This window comes from Typopeltis vanoorti, chromosome 10 (genome assembly GCF_054136105.1).
Source record: "Typopeltis vanoorti isolate ZY-2024b chromosome 10, IOZ_Tvanoo_1.0, whole genome shotgun sequence".
NCBI lineage: Eukaryota > Metazoa > Arthropoda > Arachnida > Uropygi > Thelyphonidae > Typopeltis > Typopeltis vanoorti.
In genome coordinates this window covers 55061129-55083441 of record NC_143558.1, presented here as the reverse complement: position 1 = coordinate 55083441, position 22313 = coordinate 55061129, and the positions used below count along the sequence as shown (strand labels likewise).

Genomic DNA, 22313 nt, shown 5'->3' with positions numbered 1-22313 from the left:
GTCTTTAAACCAGTTTTAAGTTATGGAGCGCTGAGAGTTGTAAGAAATGAAGCACTTCATTAGCGACCACAGATATGAGGGTTCTGAGAAAAATTAGAGGAGTGATTCGATGGCATCAATAGCAGATGCACATTAAAAATGAAGATAAGAGGGTTGTTTGAAACGTTTGATAAATTTTCAATAGATGGTGACACAATTTGTTCATTCATACCAGTGTCGGCATGTATCATCTTTTTTAATGATCCCTGGCAAAATTTTAGCCATGTGCGACACGTAGTTCTCGTTTGGCAAACATTTAAAATGACTGTGTTCACATTTTTCATAAAAAGAGAAAAACGAGTTTCGTGCAGTGATAAAATACTTTTATTTGAAAAAGTGGATGGGCATGCAGATCAAAGCTGAGTTAGATGCAGTTCATGGGGACTCTGCACCAGCATTAAAGAATATTTATTTTTGGATAAATAAGTTTAAATCTGGTCGTAAGTCCATCGAAGCTGAAGCACGTTCTGGATGCCCAACTGAGGTCACTAACTAAATCCATGGTATTGTTATGGAAGACCACAGAGTGAAAGTGCGCGAGATTGCACTTTCAACTGAACAAATCTAATATCCTGCACGAAAAATTGCACATGAAAAAGCTGTGTGCATGATGGGTGCCGCGATTGTTGACTGTCGATCAAAAATGCACACAGAAAGACATTTCAACGCAGCGCAGTGGTTAATCGCAATTTGCAGGGTTTTTTTATGTGGATTCGTGACTGTAGACAAAACTTGGATCCACCATTACACACCTGAGTCCAAGCAGCAGCAAAACAGTGGACAATTATTATTATTACGTGACACCTCCAGGTCACTCCACAGAGTAGTATGCCCTCTCACAATGAGTCCTTGAATTCATTGTGAGAGGGCACACTACTCTACTTCGCTAAATCATCATCATCATCAAATTCCTGCCATGTACCCTCAAGGGGTGTACAGGATATGATAGTACTACGTGAAAAATTTACATCATTACTAACTCCCTATCTACAATTTTCCTCTAAATAGGTCTGTTACTTGTCAAGACTCCAACATTATCTGATTTTATATTTCTATCGTCTAAGGCACTTTGAACCGTATCAATCCATCTTTATCTTGGTCTTCCTCTGGGTCGTTTTGCTGCCAACCTGGCAGAGAACTTTTGTTTCGCTAATCTTTTATCACCCGATCTGTTTAAGTGACCATACCCCCTCAAATTAGCTCTGCTAACACATTCCTGGATGCTGACAATGTCAAGTTCTTTCCTAATATCCTTGTTTTTTAATATGGTATTGCCATCTGTTCATGCCTCTAATCTTTCTCAGGACTCTCATACCTGTGGTCTCTAGTCTTTGGTCAAGTGTTTTACTTTTGACCCAGCTCTCAGATCCATAAGTTAAAACTGGTTTGAACACTGTCTTGTATAAAGCTAATTTAGTGTTAGGACTAATTTCTCTCTTATTCCATATGAATTTATTCAATGGCCTTCCTATCATACCAGCTTTGTTGATTCTATTGTCTATTTCCATATTTAATTTACCATCTTCACTAAAAATCGTGGCTAAGTAGCTGAAATGTTTTACTTGTTCCACAAGTTCTCTGTTCACAATGCAGTTGACATTTTCAACGATTCTGCCTATTTTCATTGTCTTTGAATAAAACAGGGAATAATGAACATCCTTGTCTCACACCAGATTTAACATTAAACTATCTTCCTGTACTTCCTTCAATCCTAACTGCTGATTTACAACTCAAATAAAGACTAAGTATTGCTTGATATAATGCCCCATTGACACCATATAACTGTAGCATATTGAATAGCTTCTCTCTTGGCACCTTGTCATATGCCTTTTCCAGATCGACAAAACTTAAATACAGATCTTTGTTATATTCCCATGATTTCTCAACTATTTGTCATAAAGTGAAGATCTGATCCTGACAGCCTCTATTTGGCCTGAATCCAGCTTGTTCTTCACCAAGCTTTTCTTCCAGAATTCTTCTCAACCATTTCTCAAGTATACTAGCATAATTCTTACCAGGAACACTGAGGAAAAACTGAATGTGAGAATTACAGAGGGAAATACCTCTGTAATTCTCACATTCAGTTTTATTTCCCTTTTTATATATGGGTACTATGAGAGCTCTACTCCAATCATCATCTCCACTACTACTTAATTCTCCAACTACGAGATTACTGCCATCAACGCCATCATCACCAACAACGGTATTTTTTGTCTGTAAATTGTATGTGTCGTGAAGGCCGATTTGTATTCAGGACACATGCTTTGTCTGCATGTGGGATGAAAACCCGAGTTTCCGGAAAAAAAAACCCATATGAGATCGGCTAACTCACCTTCAACTGAAAAAGCAAATATAAGGATTCCCCTCATCATGACGAGAATCGAACCCATGTCTTTTCCAATGAAAGAGTGCAATGTTCCACTATTCTTCCATGCCCGGTGAAAGAGCACTGAAAGAAAGCAAAGACCATTTTGTCAGCTAGGAAGGTGATGGCCACTGTTTTTTAGGATTCCCGAGGAATTATCATGATAGACTATTTGGAAAAGGATAAGACAATAACAGGAGTCTATTATGCATCACTGTTGGACTATTTAAAAGAGCCGAAGAAAAAATGGCCAAGATTGGTACACAAAAAAGTGCTCTTTCATGAAGACAATGTACTGTGTCACACATCGGCCGTCGCAATGGTAAAACTGCATGAATTGAGGTTCGAATTGGTTCCATATCCACCGTATTCTCTTGACTTGGCCCCGTATGATGACGTCTTGTTCCCAAACTTAAAAATTTGGCTCGGTGGGAAAAAATTTTCTTCGAATGAGGATGTCATTAAAGCTGTCAATCACTATATTGCACAATTTGACAAATCCTACTTTTTACATGGGATGAAAAAAATTGGAAACTTGCTGGACCAAATGTGTAGACCTCAATGGAGACTATTTTGAGAAATCAAGGTGATTTTTTCCAAAAAAATGTGTTTAACTTATTTTTTTACCAAACTTTTCAAACAACTCTCGTATTAGAAAGGACCTTGACATTATTAGCACTCAAGAATGTGTCGGTAGAGCTAATCTTAGGTGGTATGGATTCTTAAATAGAATGGGTGAAGAAAGGTTAGTGAAACAGTTGTGTTTGATGCCAAGAAAGAGACCCAGAGGAATATATGAATACATTCTTGGCAATCGACTAAAAATCTTTACACAACCAAATGGTTGATCACGATCAACATTATTTTCTGATATACAGAAAGCTGTACTGCTTAGGCTAAGAACAAGCATCTATACAATAAATGAAACAATGTTAATTGCTATTGTATAGGAATGAACATGAAAATAAAGAGTCAAAGTATGAAAAATTAGTCTGAAAATACTGAACTCAGAGACCATTAAAAGGATTTTGTAACTTCAGTGTAAAGTCACAGTGTCAGGCCTGGTTGGCTCAGTGGAAGGTATCCCTAGCTGTAGGTTTGAATCCCAGTGGTAGCAATATTTGTAAGTGTTCATGTGGTGGATGACTTTCCTTTCCCAGCAAGAGATCACTGCTTTTTTCACCAGAGACCAAGCTATTTATCTTTCAGCATACCTATGGTACTAATGTACTATAGGTTGAGAATCTCTTTGTGAAAGACTAACACAAAAAAGCAAAAGCTTAAGGTATTTTCCTTTTGCAAGCACACAGGTACCTTTATTATAGAAAGAATGAAATTGTAGTTTGGTTTTAACTATTATGTAATTAGAATACAAGTTGAAGGAATATTTTATGTACCTTTTTATTTTATTTTATTATTTTTTAATGAAACTAGGCTGGTTGGTGTCAAAGACATTGGCCTTTATTTAAACATGTAATTAAATAAAGATATTAAATTCAAATTTGTATTTATTTAGTAGTTCTTAATATTACGCCAGAAATTCTTTGACAATCAATTTTACATATGTCTAGAGATTATTCAGCATTCAACAGAGGCGTTTTTTTACTAAATAAAACATTAATATATTCACCTGCAAAGAAAATAATTACTTTTTTTTTTGTTTATAATGGTAAATAAAAAAAACTACTCACTGTGTGAAAATCAGCAACCTTATTTTGAGAAAGAAGGCACAGGAGATTCAGTCCCAGCAGCTGATATTTATATGCAGATTCTGGTAAATCGTTCCTAAAATAATCAATTCAAATGGAGTTTGATTTAGTCGTTACAACAGCTGAGTATACTGTCAGGAAAAGAAATTTAGTATTGCTTAACTAAATGCACTTATATGTGCATTGTGGATCTAAAAAACTATTTTAATCCTATTTAGGCCAAAGGGAGATTCTGCAAAGGCTTCTCTACAAAAGGCAGGTCAAACCTTATGGAGGTGACAGATTTTGCCTTCCATAAGATAGATAAACCAGTCAAAGAACACAAAGAAATCAACATACACAATATGCTGACCTTAGCTATTTTTGGAATAATTCTGACTGAACAAACACCTGAAGTGTTTGATTTTGGTTAAATGCCAAAATATATTGTCAGAATACTTAAGTGTATGCATGCGCATTCTGCATTCTTGCAGAAAATGGTTAGTAGATCATTTTCTGAGCCACACTGCATCCAAACTACATATGAAGTGGCCAAATGTCAATTTTGATAGTTTGGAAAACCATCTCTCTTAAAAAACTTATGCTTTTTCCCCAGGGAGGACTGAGGAAAAAGGACAGGAGGCAGGATATTGCTGATGATATATTGTGCAGCAGGAATGGTGTGCAGTTTACAAATGTATGGAGTGAATTTGATAGAGAAAAGGACTTGTATATGCTTGATGGACCATTTCAGTGGTTTTGGAGAGTGTTGTTCAGTGAGAAGTTGAACTTGCAAAATCAGGTAAACTAGAACTGGAGAAGGAGGGGGGGGGGATACAGTCAACTGTGGGTTCAGCCACTCCTGGGACAAATCAGAGTGTGTCTACAAAAAATTATGCAATGCTGAATGCAGTTTCACAGGTTTTGAATCTGAATGGGTTGGTAATGACATTACACAAGGGATAACTGAGTCCAAGGGGACGCCGAATTACAAGTACACGAAAACTCGAAGAATCAGAAATAAAGCAGAGGAGTTTTTGGCATTGGTCAGCTTGACTTAACCAAAAATTATAGGCATCAATGAAACCTGGTTGACAGAAAATGATAGTTACAGGGATAGAATGTAAAGAGAATTCTTCAGGATGAATAGAGAGAATAGGACAGGATGTAGGATATTGCTGACGATAGCTGAAGAACTTCAACCAACAAAATTAGAAGTTAAAGAGGATTTTAGGCCAGGGAGAGATCCATCATCTGAGACTATCTGGTGAGATAGATACCAGAAGGACAATATCTTGTTATGCTATAGAGAGGGGGTGGGGGGTTTACAGGAAGATATCAATACCATGCATCAGCAGTTAGCACAACGAGTACAAGCTGAGCCATTATTATGGGTGGGGGGGGGGATTCAACTAGGGGGGAACATAGATTGGCAAGATGGTAGTGGAATTCATATAGTTGCTAAGGGATAATTATCTGAAAGAGTATATCATGGTGAGGACCAGAGGGTTTGAGAATGCTAGATCTGGTAATAACACCAGATGATGTAACCATGACCAAGGTAGCACACTCTGCCTCCAATCAGGTTGAGTAAACATACAGTTTTGTTCTGGGAGGTAGCTCAACGTGGAATTCTCAGCCAAGAAAGGGTTTATGTGGAACAAAAAAACTGGTGATTATGATAAACTTAGGTGGTGGCTTGGAGCAATGCAATGGCTTGAGAAGCTACAAAGAAGAATGTTAGTAGTGAATGAGAAGTGGTCAGGGATTGTTTGAGAAGCACCCCATAGCCAAGGAAAAAAAAAAAAAAAAAAAACATGTAAGGAGTTAAGTGGATGAGTAGAGATATAAAACAACAGCTACAAAAAATATTGTAAAGGGAATATAAAGAAAAAGGTGATCAGCATATGTATTCACGAGCAATACAAAGTGCAGGTAAGAAAGGTAAATAGTATGGTAAGAAATTCCAAATCAGATTATGATAGAAAATTAGCTAGCAGGCCAAAATCCTGAGTATTTTTTGCATTAAATATTAAATAGCAATTAAAAGGAACAATAACTATGGAAGGATGACTAATGCTGATAGTAAGAAAGTGACAGAAGCAAAAAAGGAATAGTTCAGTTGATGATTTTGCAGTTGCTGATGTGACAGACTATCAGAACTGAGGTAGATGACAAGGAGGTTCTCAGCATCTTGAAAAATATCAATATGAATACAGCAGTGGAATTGGATGGCATCTCAGTCTGTGTGCTACATAAATGTGCAAGGGAACTATCAGCGCCTCTGATGAAGTTGTTCAATTGAAGTCTCAGCTCTGGCAGGGTTCCAGAGGAGTGGAAAGAGGGTAAGAAGATCGTTCCATTGCATAAAGTTTGCTCAAAGACAGAAGTATCACGCTATAGACCAATTAATATATTAACAGTGCTTGTTCAAGTATTGAAAAAGGTAAAATCCAAGAGTGGATGGATAGAGATGCAATACTAAGTGGCAGTATTGTGGAATGCTTCAGTGTTCTGTATATTCAGTTGATAAAGGTGATGTAGATATCCTACAAGATGATTTAAATAAATTGGTATTGTGGGTAAAGGATAATGACTGTCAATTGAATGTTGCAAAATGTAAGGTTAATTAAGCACTTCAGATTGAAAAGGTTGCAAACTGTGTATCACATTGATAGTATAGAATGAAGGAAATTGATGAGACTAGAGACTTGCATGTAATGGTGGACAGAGAGCAGTGGTGGCCAGTGAAACTTTTAAGTGGGGATGCTGCATATAAAAAAATTTTTTTCCCTAATCAGTAACTAATTTATTAATAAATAAATTTACATATTAAAAAATTGCTTTATTAAAAATATTTCACCCTCGCCACAAACCAACACCAATAATAAAAGTTTTGTATATCACAGAAATAATGCATACAAGCATACGATACACTGCCCAAATGAGCAGTGTCGGAATCACTTGTAATGTGCAATGACAAGCGTAAACGAATATCGGCGAGTCTAGCTGCAATTGGTGCGATAAATCTCACACTGCATTAAATCGCAGTGCATTTGTTTTGTGTAACGATAATTGAAAAAAAAAAAAATTCTTTTCATATTTTCGACAGTGACACTCGTCATAATTCAGCCTTGTATCTATAATAAATGAGACTTATTTGTGCCTATGGTCCCACAGAAGGTTCTACTAAGGTAGAAGTGGAGGAATTTTTTGAGGCTTTAGAAAAAGCAACTGACACAATGAAAAAGGAAAAGTTGGTCCTTGTTGGGGATCTAAATAGTAGAGTAGGAAATGATTGTGAGACATACAAAAATATTTTGGGAAAATTTGGAGAAAAGAGCAAAGCTAATAATAATGGCAAATATCTGTTGGATTTCTGCTCAGGACATGGACTGGTTATTACTAACACCATGTTCCAACATAAAAATGTGCACAAATTCACATGGAGAGAAGAGGCTAGGAATAAGAAAAGTCTCATTGGCTATGTTATTGTTGATAGTGATGTTTTCTCCCTGGTGCAGGACACCAGAGTGTACAGAGGATTTGAAATTGGAAGTGATCACTATTTAGTCTTGAGCAGGATAAAATTGAATTTCATATTGAAAAGAATAACATGTAAGAAAGTTTTAAAGCGAATAAAAGTTGAGCAGCTCTCAGATGTAAACTGTAGACTAAAATACAGAAATATTATTGAAAAGAAAATGAAAGAGTTTGAGAACAGGAATCAAACCTTGGAGATTCAGTGGCAAACTCTGAAGGAAACATTGATTGATTCTGCCAGAGAGGCATGTGGTGAGGTTGTGTGCAAAGATAAAAAAATCAGAACTCCCTGGTGGACACAGGAAGTTAAAGAGGCAGTGAAGGAAAAGAAGAAAGCATATCAAAAGTTCATGGCAAATAAGTCAACTTTTACTCTTACAGAATACAGAGACAAATGTAAGAAAGCTAAACAGTGTGTAAAACTAGCTAAACAAAAGTCATGGGAGGACTTTGGCAAGAATATAGAAAATAAATATCAAGAAGTTGGCAAAATATTCTGGAGGTTGTTGAAGAAGCTTAGGAATGGAGGAAAGAGTGCTGTAAAAGGAATTAGAGATGATAAAGGTGAAATGAAAACAGGAGAAAAAGATATCCTTGAAGTATGGAGTAATTACTTTGAAAAACTGCTAAATGAAACAAGCAGTGATGACAGCACAGTGATAAAAAACACTGACCAGGCATGCAGTCAGGAATACATATCCATACTTGAAGTAGAAAAAGCCATCAAAGGCTTGAAATGTGGAAAGGCAGCAGGAGTAGATGATATTCGACCAGAAATGCTGAAGTATGGTGGTATAAGAGTCTTACAGTGGCTGCACTGCATAGTTCAGAAAGCCTGGACAGAGGGACGAATTCCCGATGATTGGAGTAGAGCTCTCATAGTACCCATATATAAAAAGGGAAATAAAACTGCATGTGAGAATTACAGAGGTATTTCCCTACTGAGTGTTCCTGGCAAGATCTATGCAAGTATACTTGAGAAACGGGTGAGAAGAATTGTGGAAGAAAAGCTTGGTGAAGAACAAGCTGGATTCAGGCCAAATAGAGGCTGTCAGGATCAGATCTTCACTTTACGACAAATAGTCGAGAAAGCATGGGAATATAACAAAGATCTGTATTTAAGTTTTGTCGATTTGGAAAAGGCATATGACAAGGTGCCAAGAGAGAAGCTATTCAATATGCTGCAGTTATATGGTGTCAATGGGGCATTATATCAAGCAATACTTAGTCTTTATTTGAGTTGTGAGTCAGCAGTTAGAATTGAAGGAAGTACAGGAAGATGGTTTAATGTTAAATCTGGTGTGAGACAAGGATGTACATTATCCCCTCTGTTATTCATTATCTATATGGATCACATTATGAAGGAATGTGGTATTAAACCTGATATCAAAATTGGAGATGTTAATGTCAGCTCTTTGCTTTATGCGGATGATGTTATACTTCTAAATAAATCCGCTACAAGTCTGCAAGATTCTCTGACTAAATTGAATAGTTGTTGTAATAGATATGGTATGAAGGTCAGCAATAAAAAGACAAAGACAGTGAAAATAGGCAGAATCATTGAAAATGTCAACTGTGTTGTGAATGGAGAACCTGTGGAACAAGTAAAACATTTCAGCTACTTAGGCACGATTTTTACTGAAGATGGTAAACTAAATATAGAAATAGACAACAGAATCAGCAAAGCTGGTATGGTGGGAAGTCAATTGAATAAATTCATATGGAATAAGAAAGAAATTAGTCGGAACACTAAATTAGCTGTATACAAGACTGTGTTCAAACCAATTTTAACTTATGGATCTGAGAGCTGGGTCAGAAGTAAAACACTTGACCAAAGACTAGACACCGCAGATATGAGAGTCCTGAGAAAGATTAGAGGCGTGAACAGATGGCATCAATGGCAATATCATATTAAAAATGAGGATATTAGGAAAGAACTTGACATTGTCAGCATCCAGGAATGCGTTAGCAGAGCTAATCTCAGATGGTATGGTCACTTAAATAGAATGGGAGAGGAAAGATTAGCAAAACAAGTGTTCTCTGCCAGGTTGGCAGGAAAACGACCCAGAGGAAGACCAAGATATAGGTGGATTGATACGGTACAAAGTGCCTTAGACGATAGATATATAAGATCTGATAATGTTGGAGTCTTGACAAGTAACAGACTGATTTGGAGGAAAATTGTAGATAAGAAGTTAGTAATGATGTAATTTTTTCATGTAGTACTGTCATATCCTGTACACCCCTTGAGGGTACATGGCAGGAATTTGATGATGATGATGATCTATAATAAATAAATAATTATTTATTATAGATACCTTGTAACAAAATAAAGATATTTATTTTGTTAAAATATGTTATTTTAACAAAATCAAATAAGATTTACAAAAAAAATAGTTCACCCTCACAACGAACACACACCGATAATAAAAGTTTTATATCTCACAGAAATAACATGCGCAAGCATACGATACACTGCCCAAACGAGCAGTGTCGGAATCACTTGTAACGTGCAATAAGAAGCGCAAACGAATATCGGCGAGGCTAGCTGCAATTGGTCTAACGTGATAATTCTGAGACTGTTAGATCGCCGTGCATTTGTTTTGTAATCTAAAGCATTAATTGAACAATTCCAATTATTAACTAGTCAATCAATGTCAAAACATAAGCTGTAACCTTTAACATGTTGTATTGCATTTATATAATGTTGTGAACATTGTTATTATTTATAAACACAAACCTAAGGGATACAACTCCTGGAAAAATAGCCGAATTCGAATCCAACCTTGTTCCTTTAAAAATTAAGTGGCAAGAAAATCTTACCAAATTTGTAGAAAAAAGAGCCAACCTTGCACATCATAGAACAAGTGAACTTTTTAAAAACTGAAAACCAATAAACAGAATAAAGAAAAAATCAACAATGCATGAAATAATAGAAAATAAAATAGCCGAGTATCCAGCATTTCCTCCAAATCAAGACAGGAAAAATATAGTTATCAACTCTGAAATAGGGAAACATGAGAAAAAAAGCCTAGAAAACCCTGAAATGTTGAGATCATTAGCGCTTTCAAAAATAATGGAATATGGACCTGACTCAATAAAGATCTACACAGATGGCTTTGGGAGTGGCGTACTATGGCTCTCATAATATAGAACTAAAAACAACTAACAGTATTGGATGCAACTCATACCATGCAGAATTAATAGCCATTAACACAGCACTGCAATATTTGGACAAACAAAACCCGCAGGAGTTTATATTTTTCATAGATTCCTTAGCAGCCCTTCAAGCTATTAAGAACTGCTACATTAGCCATCAAGAAATACTTAGAGACAGCAAAAAGCATAAACAAACTACATAAGGATTCCAAAATAATCTTCCAATGGATCCCATCCCATGTGGGATTAAAGGTAAACAAAACTGCAGATAAAGTAGCAAAAATGGCCGCAACATCAAGTGACACCACATATTTCGATCTTTTTAAAACTACCCAAAAAGAAAACATGAAAAGAATAATTCTTCAGGACATGACTTACCACTGGTACTTAGCAGAAAATCCAGGAGCTACCATCAACTCCAAGTTTAATCGCAATGCCACTACCATGATCTCTCACCTCAAGACTGGCCACACAAGACCAATCAAGTTTAGCAATGGCATAAAAGTCTTCCCCAGCTGCAAAATCTGTAACATTGAGGAAGCATCACCAATGCATTTGCTAAACTGTATGAATATTTCCAAATGTGAACTCTATAACAACCCAGAAAAGGTGCTGTATAAAATACATGAACTTGACCTCTATGAGCTGGTATAATATTACCATGGGATAATAAAAAAATAAACACAAAATTTAAAATTTTCATTTTTTCCTTGGGGGTGCTGCAGTGTCGCAGTGCTTATGTACGAGCGCCACTGACAGAAGTTAAGTTGAGTTGAGGACATATTGCAAAATTTGGTAAAACAGCTCAAAGGATTACTTGGATGTTGAAAAACACTAACAAGTAAAGAGGCTATATTTATAAGGCTATGTGGTTGCATCTTGACTACTGTGTACAGATTTGGGATCAGGAAGTAGTGGAAAGGATTCAAAGACAAGTAACCAAGCTGGTGACAGGTATGCGGAATGCTCGCTATAATAGGTTGAAGGTGTGTGGATTGCCGAGTTTAGTTGATGGGCAGAAAAGAGAGACATGACGAGAGAGAGAGAGAGAAAAAGAAATTAGATGTTGCCCCTGGAAGTTGTGCAAGAGTGCAGCTAGTGAGGTGTGTGGAGTAGATTTTTTGCTTGGAGAGTGGTGAGCAAGTGGAATGGGTTGCCAGAATTTGTGAGTGCTCTGACAGTGAATGAGTTTAAGGAGAAGTATGACAGGTATTATGTGTATAAAGGTAAGTGTGGGTCTCCTATAATGAGTGTTTTGACTCCATGGGGATACCTGTAAAATAACAATAATTTTTGAACTCAAAATTTGATTCGAAATGATATAATACAAATTTTTGGTATTGCAGAAGCATTCCAAAGGTGATAAACTATGCAGCTTTCAATCTGCCATATCACAGAGAGAGAGAGAAAGGCGGCATTAAACAATACCTTGTTTTCAGAGGACACATTTTCATTTCGATGAAAAGTGAACAACAAGAATGTATGATTTTGGGCAACATTTCCATTAGGAGAGCCATATCAAGTCAGTGAGAGGAGGCAGAACTGCGGAATGACTTTTACTGCTCAGCTGTCTTTACACTAAGCTGCTTAAGAAACAGTGCTACAAAATACACAAATGCAGAGCAAATGTCATGTTGGATTTTCTGCACATTACCTTTGCTCTGTGAAATCTCACACTTGCAAATACAGGCATTTTTGGTCATGCTTAAGTTCAGACCTAATCCCAGGGGATTTTTCTGCATGTGTTGTAGTGCTTTTAAAATTTGCCATCTTAAAATTATTAAAAAATTAAATATAAAACATTTCACATATCATAATATAGCAATCCCTCGATTAATGCATTCTTTAAAACAGGTGCATTAATCGAAAACGCACTAATAGAATATATAACCTATGGGGAAATGTATAATTTGTTCCTCAGATTTCTTTTTTTGACCTTTAAGTTTTTTTTATAAAAGAATTAGGGTATGTCTCAGGGCGTAGTTAAAGGAAAACCACTAAGCTGAAAAACAATAAAACATTCAGAATATAAATTTATCATTCTGCTTCTTAACAGAGAATTGAGCTAACGTAGTTTGGCAGGCATTCTGTTTTCTTTTTTTCATACAACTCCTATTGCCTCTATTGCCTCTTCTGCAAATTTTACTGGTTCTCTCTTCACCAGGGTCAGTCTAAGCATTGCTGCTTAAAAACTTCGATTGTACGAAAACTATTTTCAAATGTTTCTGTGAAACCTCTTTGGGTTTGTCAGTGATTAAATTTTCTTCATATTCTTCAGGATCTTCCTGCTGTGCATCTAAATTTAGCAGGTCGGAATCACTCAACTTCTCAGAATGGGATTCAATTGAAAAGCCTCTAAAATCATTTGTACAATGTGGAAGAATGTGCTTCATAACGGCTCACATATTGCTAGCAGTAATTTCATTTGACTTTACAACTTTATAATCAGGCTGAGATTTCTCTGATTTGCCTAGAGAAGTCTTGGAAGGCATTTGTTTCCAAAAAAAAAGGCCAGTTTCATCGGCATTAAATATTTGTTGATCACAATAGTCCCCTTTTTACACAATTTTCTTCAAAATCTCTGGATATCTCCTTATCTTCACTTGCAGCTTTTTGCCTTTTGGCTTAACTCCCGCTTCAATACTACTGAACGGCCAAGCTCCCTCAATATTGCGCTTGCTGAGCCAATCCAAGTATCTTGCTCTTCATCCCACTTTCCATCACTCGTGAATATGGACCAAAGGTATTTAAAACTTATCCACCTGTCTCAGTGGGACTCCATTCACATGTAGAATGCACTGGGATGGTTGTCTTGAGACCAATGTTTCAGTTTTGGTCTTCATTCCGGCTTCTGCACAAACAGCTACAAAAACCTATCCAGGGTCTGCTGGAGGTCATCTGTGGAAGAGCTAAGCAGAACTAGGTCATCTGCAAAAAGCAGATGTAGAATGCCACATCTTCCAATTCTGACAAGCTCACTGCCTCGATGTGTGCCTATCAATTCAGTCCATAAATATTATGAAAAGGAGGGGTGACAGAACACACCCTTGGCGGAGGACAATGGAGACTGTGAAAGGTTCAGACTTTGTGTTGTTTACCCTGACACAAAACTCTGGGCATTCATACAGAGACTTGATGGCAGCTAATAGTTAGCCATCCACTCTATACTTCTGTACTACTTGCCAAAGCTTATCCTGAGGAACCCCGGTCATATGCCTTCTCCAAGTCCACAAAACATGTGTAGACATTCTTGGCATATTCCCATGATTTCTCAAAGACTTGCCTTAAAGTGAAGATTTGGTCAGTTGTGCTTCTGCCAGGATGAAAGCCACATTGTTCTTCCTGGAACTTTGACTCAACTATGCTCCTGCACCTTCTTTCCAAGCACCTAGCATATACTTTCCCAGGTAGGCTGAGCAGAGAGATGCCACGATAGTTGCTGCAATCTCTCTCTGATCTCCCTTCTTGAAGACTGGTATTATTCTGCCTGTCTACCATTGCTTTGGTGCTTAATCAGATATCCAAGCAGCCTGACACACTTGAGTCAGCCAGAGAACCCCATCTCGATTTAAGGCTTTTAGCATTTCGGACCGAATTTTATCATCACCAACAGCCTTGCCTGATTTTATTGCTAAATGGACCTCTTCTGATGTGAGACTAGTCATCACCCCAATCTGTACCTCTTGGATATCCACAACTACTAGGCCACCTGGGTTTAGAAGGCTCTCAAAGTATTCCCTCCATCTATGGATGATATCCTTCTCGATTGTTAAAAGTGCACCATCAGAGGCCTTAATTGCCCTTGCTGTGCACAATTTCCTCCCTCAGAGGAGGTGGTTGGTCTGTCAAAACTTTGTTTGCATTTGCATAGGATGAGTCTAATCTTTCTCCAAAGGATTCCCAAGCCTTCTGTTTTGCTGTCTTTACTGCCTCAGCAGTAGCTTTTCGTGCCTCAGTGTACTGGAAATGCATCTCAGGTGACCTGACCCTAAGCCATGTTAGGAAGGCCTCCTTTTTTGCCCGCTTGGTTCCACCAAGGTGTCCTTTTCTCACTGCCCATCGCCATGCCGAGCCACTTTCTGCCACAGCATGAGAGTGAAGAGGCAGTGACAGCAGTTCTGAACAGCTCCCACTCCTCCTCAACATCTGCAGCATGCTTGGGAATCTCTTTGAACCTGAAGGAAATGTCATCTGCAAAATTCTTCCTCATAGCCTCATTTTCCAGTGCCTCCCATTTCACGCAGTATAGCTGTTTAGGCCAACCAGCACTGATGGTAGCATCTGGTTTCTGAAGCCATAGAGTTCAGACAACAAGGTGGTAGTCAGTTGACAGTTCTGACCCTCTCCTCACACGAATGTCCAGCATTGAGGAAAATAGGTCTGCTGAGACTAAAAAGAAGTCAATCAGAGACCTTTGTCCAAGTGTATCCCTGTATCAGGTATACTTATGGACTTCTCAGTGCTGAAAGAAGGTATTCATTATGGACAAGTTGTTAGTACAGCATAAGTCCAATAATTTCAACCCATTTGCGTTAAGATCAGGGTGTCCGTTCCCCCCAATCACACCTCTCCACGTCTGGTCATCTGTTCCAAATGTGCATTGAAGTCACCCATTAACAGAACTGATTCCATGTCTGCCACCCTGTCAAAAGCAGCATCCACTTCCTCTAGGAAGGCAGAGTATTCTGACTCCAGATTAGGTGCATATGCTTGCATCACAGCCAAGTCATGGTTTTTCATCTGAAGCCTTAACACACATACACCCCCCCCCCCCTTGGCACCTTGTAATATTCCTTTTCCAGATCTACAAAACTCAAATACAGATCTTTGTTATATTCCCATGATTTCTCAACTATCTGTCATAAGATGAAAATCTGATCCTGACAGCCTCTATTTGGCCTGAATCCAGCCTGTTCTTCAGCAAGCTTCTCTTCCACAATCCTTCTCATGTATACCTGTCGATTGGTAGAGCCTCTCCTACTAATGGCTCATGCAAAAAGTTAAACAAGTCTGAGAGAGGTTAGTAGTTGGAAGGGAATCAATAGTTTAATGCTGTTGGCATGCTCTCCCTCGATGAGTCTTTGGACTCCCTGGAGGTGTCACATAATAATAATATCTTACCAGGAACACTCAGTAACAAAATATCTCTATAATTCTCATATTCAGTTTTATTTCCCTTTATATATGGGTAATATGAGAGCTCTACTCCAATCATCTGGAATTCGTCCCTCTGTCCAGGCCTTCTGAACTATGCAGTGCAGCCACTGTAAGACTTTTATACCTCCACACTTGAGCATTTCTGGTTGAATATCATCTACTCCTGCTGCCTTTCCACATTTCAAGCCTTTGATGGCTTTTTCTACTTCAAGTATGGATATGTATTCCTGACTGCATGCCTGTTGTGTGTTTTTTACCACTGTGTGCTGTCATCACTGCTTGTTTCATTTAGCAGTTTTTCAAAGTAATTACTCCATACTTCAAGGATATCTTTTTCTCCTGTTTTCATGTCACCTTTGTCATCTCTAATTCCTTTTACAGCACTCTTTCCTCCATTTCTGAGCTTCTTCAACAACCTCCAGAAATCTTGACAGCTTCTTGATATTTAATTTCTATATTCTTGCCAAAGTCCTCCCATGACTTTTGTTTAGCTAGTTTTACACACTGTTTAGCTTTCTTACATTTGTCTCTGTATTCTGTAAGAGTAAAAGCTGACTTATTTGCCATGAACTTTTGATATGCTTTCTTCTTTTCCTTCACCGCCTCTTTAACTTCCTGTGTCCACCATGGAGTTCTAATTTTTCTATCCTTGCAGACAACCTCACCACATGCCTCTCTAGCTGAATCAATCAGGGTTTGCTTCAAGGCTTGCCACTGAATCTCCAAGGTTTGATTCCTGTTCTCAAACTCTTTCATTTTTTCTTCAATAATCTTTGTGTATTTTAGTCTGCAGTTCACATTTGAGAGCTGCAATTCACTTTAAAACTTTCTTAAGTGTTCTTCTTTTCAATATGAAATTCAATTTTATCCTGCTGAAGACTAAATGGTGATCACTTCCAATTTCAAATCCTCTGTACGCTCTTCTTTACTTTGTTCCTGTAAACTTGCCTACTTCGGGCAAACAGGCAAATCACCATCCATCCGGTTAGAAGAACACAGTTCTTACATCTGCAAACACAATTATGGTCAATCTGGCTTGCAGACCATGTTTTGGATACATCCCACAGGATCTCCTGGAAAAAAAACTACCATGCTCCACCATAGTAAATTCAAAAAAGAAAGACTATTCTTTGAATCTGCATCTACACTCAGGAATCAACCTAATTTAAAGAAATACGGTTGCATTAAACTTCCCAAAATTTGGGAAACTTTAATTATCAGAGATCCCAGGTCACCTGCAAATGCCCATAGAGGGCGCACCACCTGGATAGGACTTTAGTTTTACTTTGTATTGTATTTGTGTGTGTGTGTGCGTTGTTACAAAAAGTTTTTGTAATCTCCGAAGATGTCTCTGTGACGGAGACGAAATATTGGAAGTATTAAAATTAGTTTTAATCCTTTCTCAGTGCTGTTAATATTCCATTAAACCTCTAACATGAACCCAGTGTACCAGTATTAGTGTTATCTAGTGCTATGCTAAAATATTTAATTTTGGTTTGTTTTTCAAAAGTTCCAGTATCTTCTACTGTTTGCGCAACTGTTTGTGAAAACAAAGTAACATCATGAATGACTGTTCATTTCCCTAGACAAATTCACCATTACTGAATAGTTCAATCCTGATATTATTTTTAACACTCTCCATTGAATCCTTTTCACTATATCAGGATCACCACAGAAAACAAGAGCAGACCTGCATATAATAGTCCAAATGAGATCTTATCAATGTCATGTTGGAGGCTTAATGGATTGTAATCAGCACTTGGAAAGGATTAAAACAGATTTCAATACTTCCTATATTTTTTTCAGTCACTGAGACATCTTCAAGGATTACAAAAAAACCAATGTAACGTGGGTACTACTAAAGTCCTATTCTAGGCCACCTACAGTCGCCCATAGAGGGCGCACTCCTCTATGAGCGACTGTAAGTGGCCTAGAATGTAAGGTAGGATCTCTGATGATTAATGTTTCCCAAATCTTCAGAAGTTTAATGCAACGGTATTTATTTAGATTTGGTTGATTTCTGAGAGATACAATCCATCAGTGGCAGCCTAAGGAAAAAACGAAAAATTTTAATTTTGTTCGTGTTTATAAATAATAACAATGCTTATAACATTATATAAATGCAATACAACATGTTAAAGGTTACAGCTTATGTTTCGGCAGTGATTGAATAGTTAATAATTGGAATTGTTCGATTAATGCTTTAGATTATGAAACAAATACACTGCGATCTAACACAGTGCCGATATAATCATGATCAACCAACTGCAGCCAGTCTCGCCGATAATCGTTTGCGCTTGTGATTGCATGTTACAAGTGATTCCGACACTGCTCGTTATTTCAGTAAGATACAAAACTTTTATTATTGGTGAGTGTTCGTGGTGAGGGTGAACTATTTTTTGCAAATCTTAAATAGTTAAAATAAAATATAATTATTTATTTATTATAGATACAAGGCTGAATTATGACGAGTGTCACTGTTGAAAATATGAAAATTATATTTTTCAATTATCGTTACACGAAACAAATACACTGCGATCTAACGCAGTGTCAGAATTATCGCGCATTGGATATCTAATCTCACAGAAGTGTATGACTTTACATTTACTAACATTGAACTAACAGCCATTTTCCTATGCTCACAATTCCAGGCTATTCAAATCATTCTGCATATGAGCTGCATTCCTGATTACGCTGCCTATCTTTGCATCACTAGCAAATAGCCGTATGCTGCCTGTCAAATCTTTCCCAATGTCATTAATGCATACATTAAATAACAGCGGACAAAAAACTGATCCTTGTGGTACACTACTGGTTACCTTAAATTATATCACCCCCCCCCCTTCCCATATACCACTTTTTGATATCTGTTGGTCAGCCATCCTCTTATCCATACTGATATTTTATAATCCAAATATATATTTCATCAGAATTCCCCAAAACAACCAATTCCAGTAATACTTTTAAAAATCAACACCTTCCATTAAAGTACATATCGAAGTAGTTCAAAAACATGTTTTACACAAAAAATGAAAATTTTTACCAGATAAGTAAACGTTTCTTATAAAAATATTTTGTTTTTTGTTGAGTAATAAAAATCAACACCTACTGATAATCCAGATAGTAACACTTCAGCTGAGCCATATAGCGCTGAAATGATGGGATATTCCTTGTGGCTATACTCCACTGTGCACCAATTTCTAATATGTCACCTTAAAAAAATAAAAATAAAATAAATAAATATATAAAATTAATTTAACTAAAAAATAACTGACCACTTTGGTAATTATGTGACAATTATAAAAATTATATTTTCATGATTAAAAAAAAATCAAGTGATTCCACAGGCCACTGGGCGATTTTGAATGGCACATATACGTGAGTGGTCTGAAAAGTTCTCAGCCTCGACCATAGATGGCAACACTATTGGCAAGATTTTTTTTTTTCTAAGTTGGTACATTTGTCATAAGCATCCATGTGAAATTACAAGTCATTCTATCAAGTAGTTTGTTTTATACAACTGTCTGCAGCTGAAGTGTTGTCTGTATCACTTGAAATGGATAAAATTCTTTGTAAAAGAAGATTTAACTCCAACAGAAATTCATTTGAAGTTCATAAAAGTTTATGGGCACTCTTCTCCTTCGTTTTCGACAATTAAGAAATGGGCTGCTGAGTTTAAACGTGGTTGTACCAGCCTTGAAGATGATCCATGCGAAGGACATCAAAGAAGTGTAACAACACCAGAAATTATTGATCAAATGCACAATATGATATTGGATGACTGGCAAGTCAAAGTGCATGAAATTGCTGAGACTATGCATTTCAAAAGAATGTGTAGGATATATTTTGCATGAAGAATCGCAAATGAAAAAGCTTTGCGCAAGATGGGTGCTGCGCTTGCTCACAAATTAAAAAAATTAAGGGATCTGCACTATGAATTGTGGAAACATCCACCCTATTCCCCAGATTTGGCTCCCTCTGACTTCTATCTCTTCCTTGCTGGTTAGCGTTTTTCTTCGAATTAAGAAATGATTGCAGCTTTAGAGGGGTATTTTGCAGATATTACTGAGAACCACAACAGGGACAGGATAATGGCACAGGAGCATCGCTGAAATAAATGTATTAGTCTTAAGGGAGATTATGTTGAAAAATAAAAATAATTTTGAAATTATAAATTCGTTTTTTCATTGTTAGGCAGAGAACTTTTCAGACCACCCGTGTAGTCTAAGAACATACATGCATTATACACAAAAATTCTAAAATAAACTGGCATCTCAAATATTCAAAAATATGCATCTTATACTTTAAGTATCAGAATTTTTAGTGTATATCATAAAATAAAAAGCATATTACAAAATTTTCTTTTGTACTATTATCATCAAAATTGAAGATATGATTTTTAGTGATGAGAGTAGGTCATGTAGTGAATGATCAGAGAGAAAAGTGGCTTCTCAATTACAAAAGGTAGATTGAAAAATAGCAATTTATTGGGCAGGCCTTAATGCCAGACACAATCAAATGCTCTGGCAATGTCAGGAGTGACAAGTCCATATTTCTCCAAATTCCTCCATGGAAGGTCCAGTGAAAGTTGTAGGTTAAAAGATCATCCATGGATCTAGAGCAGCAGAATCTATACAAGTGGTTGCCAATTACTTGACATTCTTCTAGGTAGTGGAGAAGCTAACTGTTGATGGCCTTTTCCACTATTCTGGAGATAACCGAGAATGACTGGTCAGCAGTTTTACAGTAGACTTTCACTCCCTCCCCCTTTTTTTTTTGGAATAAATTGGGTATATGCTTGCTTTCACACATTGGAATGTTTTCAAATGAGCGTTAAAGATTGTGGAAATGATACAGGACAGGTATTTAATTCTGGAGTAAAATGTTTGAGTAAAATTGGAGGCCTTGTTTATTTAACATTCCTTTGTTTTTAACTGCAAGACCACAAAATGCATATAATGCTGTTTCCATTTTATTAAATGTGGCTTCGAAAGTAGGCAGTAATGGAGTGAAGACTTCATGCTGGTGAAGATAATTTCTGTGATTCTTCTGATTGAAACTCACTGGAGTTAATTCAAAACCATATTTTATTTCCAGTACAATTTGTTATGTAGTGTACATTCCCTATGGCTTTATAAACATGATATACCATGAAGTCTGCCAGTATTCAAGAAAAATGCGCATGTAAAGGGAAAGGAGAAGAAATCCATGTCATTTCTACTGCCTCCATCTCCTCTTCTTTCAATGCAGTGAGAGAGAGGAAGAAATGAAGTTGGCTTGGTTTGAAATTGGGTAATAAATGGGTATTGTTGGATCCTACTTCAATTTTAACCTATACTTTGGATCCGATATTTAGTTATTACGATGTTCTTAAACAATTGATAGGTTGTTAGATGATTTCTAATCCAAATATAGAGAAAATTTATATTTATAGACTGCGCCACTCTATATCTGAATTAATTCAAGAATTGAAGAAGAACCAATTCTTAACAATTTCTCCTTTATGTATTGTTATTATGTTTACAGGCCGAGTTTATTTAACTTACTTATCTCTCCCGCTTTGGTTCGAATATTTTTATGGATGGTGCAGTAAAAGAGTTTCAGGAAAAATACAACTTTAGATTAACAAAAACAAACATTTAATTTAGGATCACAAATTATACACTTAAGTTCAAATCACTAAATGAGATATTATAAACATTTTAGCTCTTCTGATAATACAGTCATATAATTTTAAGCAATGGTAAATCTGTTGTCAGAAACACAGCCTTCACAAAATTCAAGTAAACACTTGGTAAACTCAAAGCCATAAAGTTCCTTGGTAACCACTTACACAAATATCTCACAGTTACTTAAGTTTCAAATACAATATAATGGCGGCAACACTTTTTCACAAGTATACACTTTTAAATCCGCACTTCAGCTAATCTCCGCAAAAATGTTACTGTTAATATAGGGATATTTTAGGAAGAAACACACACATATCTCTGCATAGGAATATCAATGGTTGGAATATTCTTACCAGTAATCTTCTTTCTTCATCTACTTATATACGAACACTTTTTATAACTTTATACACTTTAAAGAATTAACGGCACTCATTAAAACAAATCTTCCTAGTAATAACTGAATTAATTAACGATCACAATTCACATGGTTAAATGTTCTTGCATGAAGTAAAACGCTTGTACTATCATAGACATTACTTGACCAATTCAGTATTCTACTAATCACTCATGAACTAAGGTGACAAACAATAATTCCTTAACTTGAAGTTTTCATGCACAGTTGCCTATTCCTCTGGCATTCAATTAATCTTTTAGGCACTATAATTCTTAACACAGCTATTGTTAAACTCAACC

At 36.7% G+C, this 22313-nt stretch overlaps 1 protein-coding gene across 1 annotated transcript in view; it reads right to left on the bottom strand.

Moving 5' to 3' along the window:
- The window catches only part of LOC150102424 (26S proteasome non-ATPase regulatory subunit 8-like), a 97270-nt gene that overhangs the window by 28626 nt on the left and 46331 nt on the right, over nucleotides 1-22313 (bottom strand). Inside the window, exons 3-4 of the mRNA XM_090399465.1 lie at nucleotides 19061-19163; nucleotides 4096-4189 (exon numbers count right to left, since the gene is read on the bottom strand). Of these exons, the coding sequence (XP_090255591.1) occupies nucleotides 4096-4189; nucleotides 19061-19163 (197 nt within the window). The remainder of the gene's footprint in view (nucleotides 1-4095; nucleotides 4190-19060; nucleotides 19164-22313) is intronic.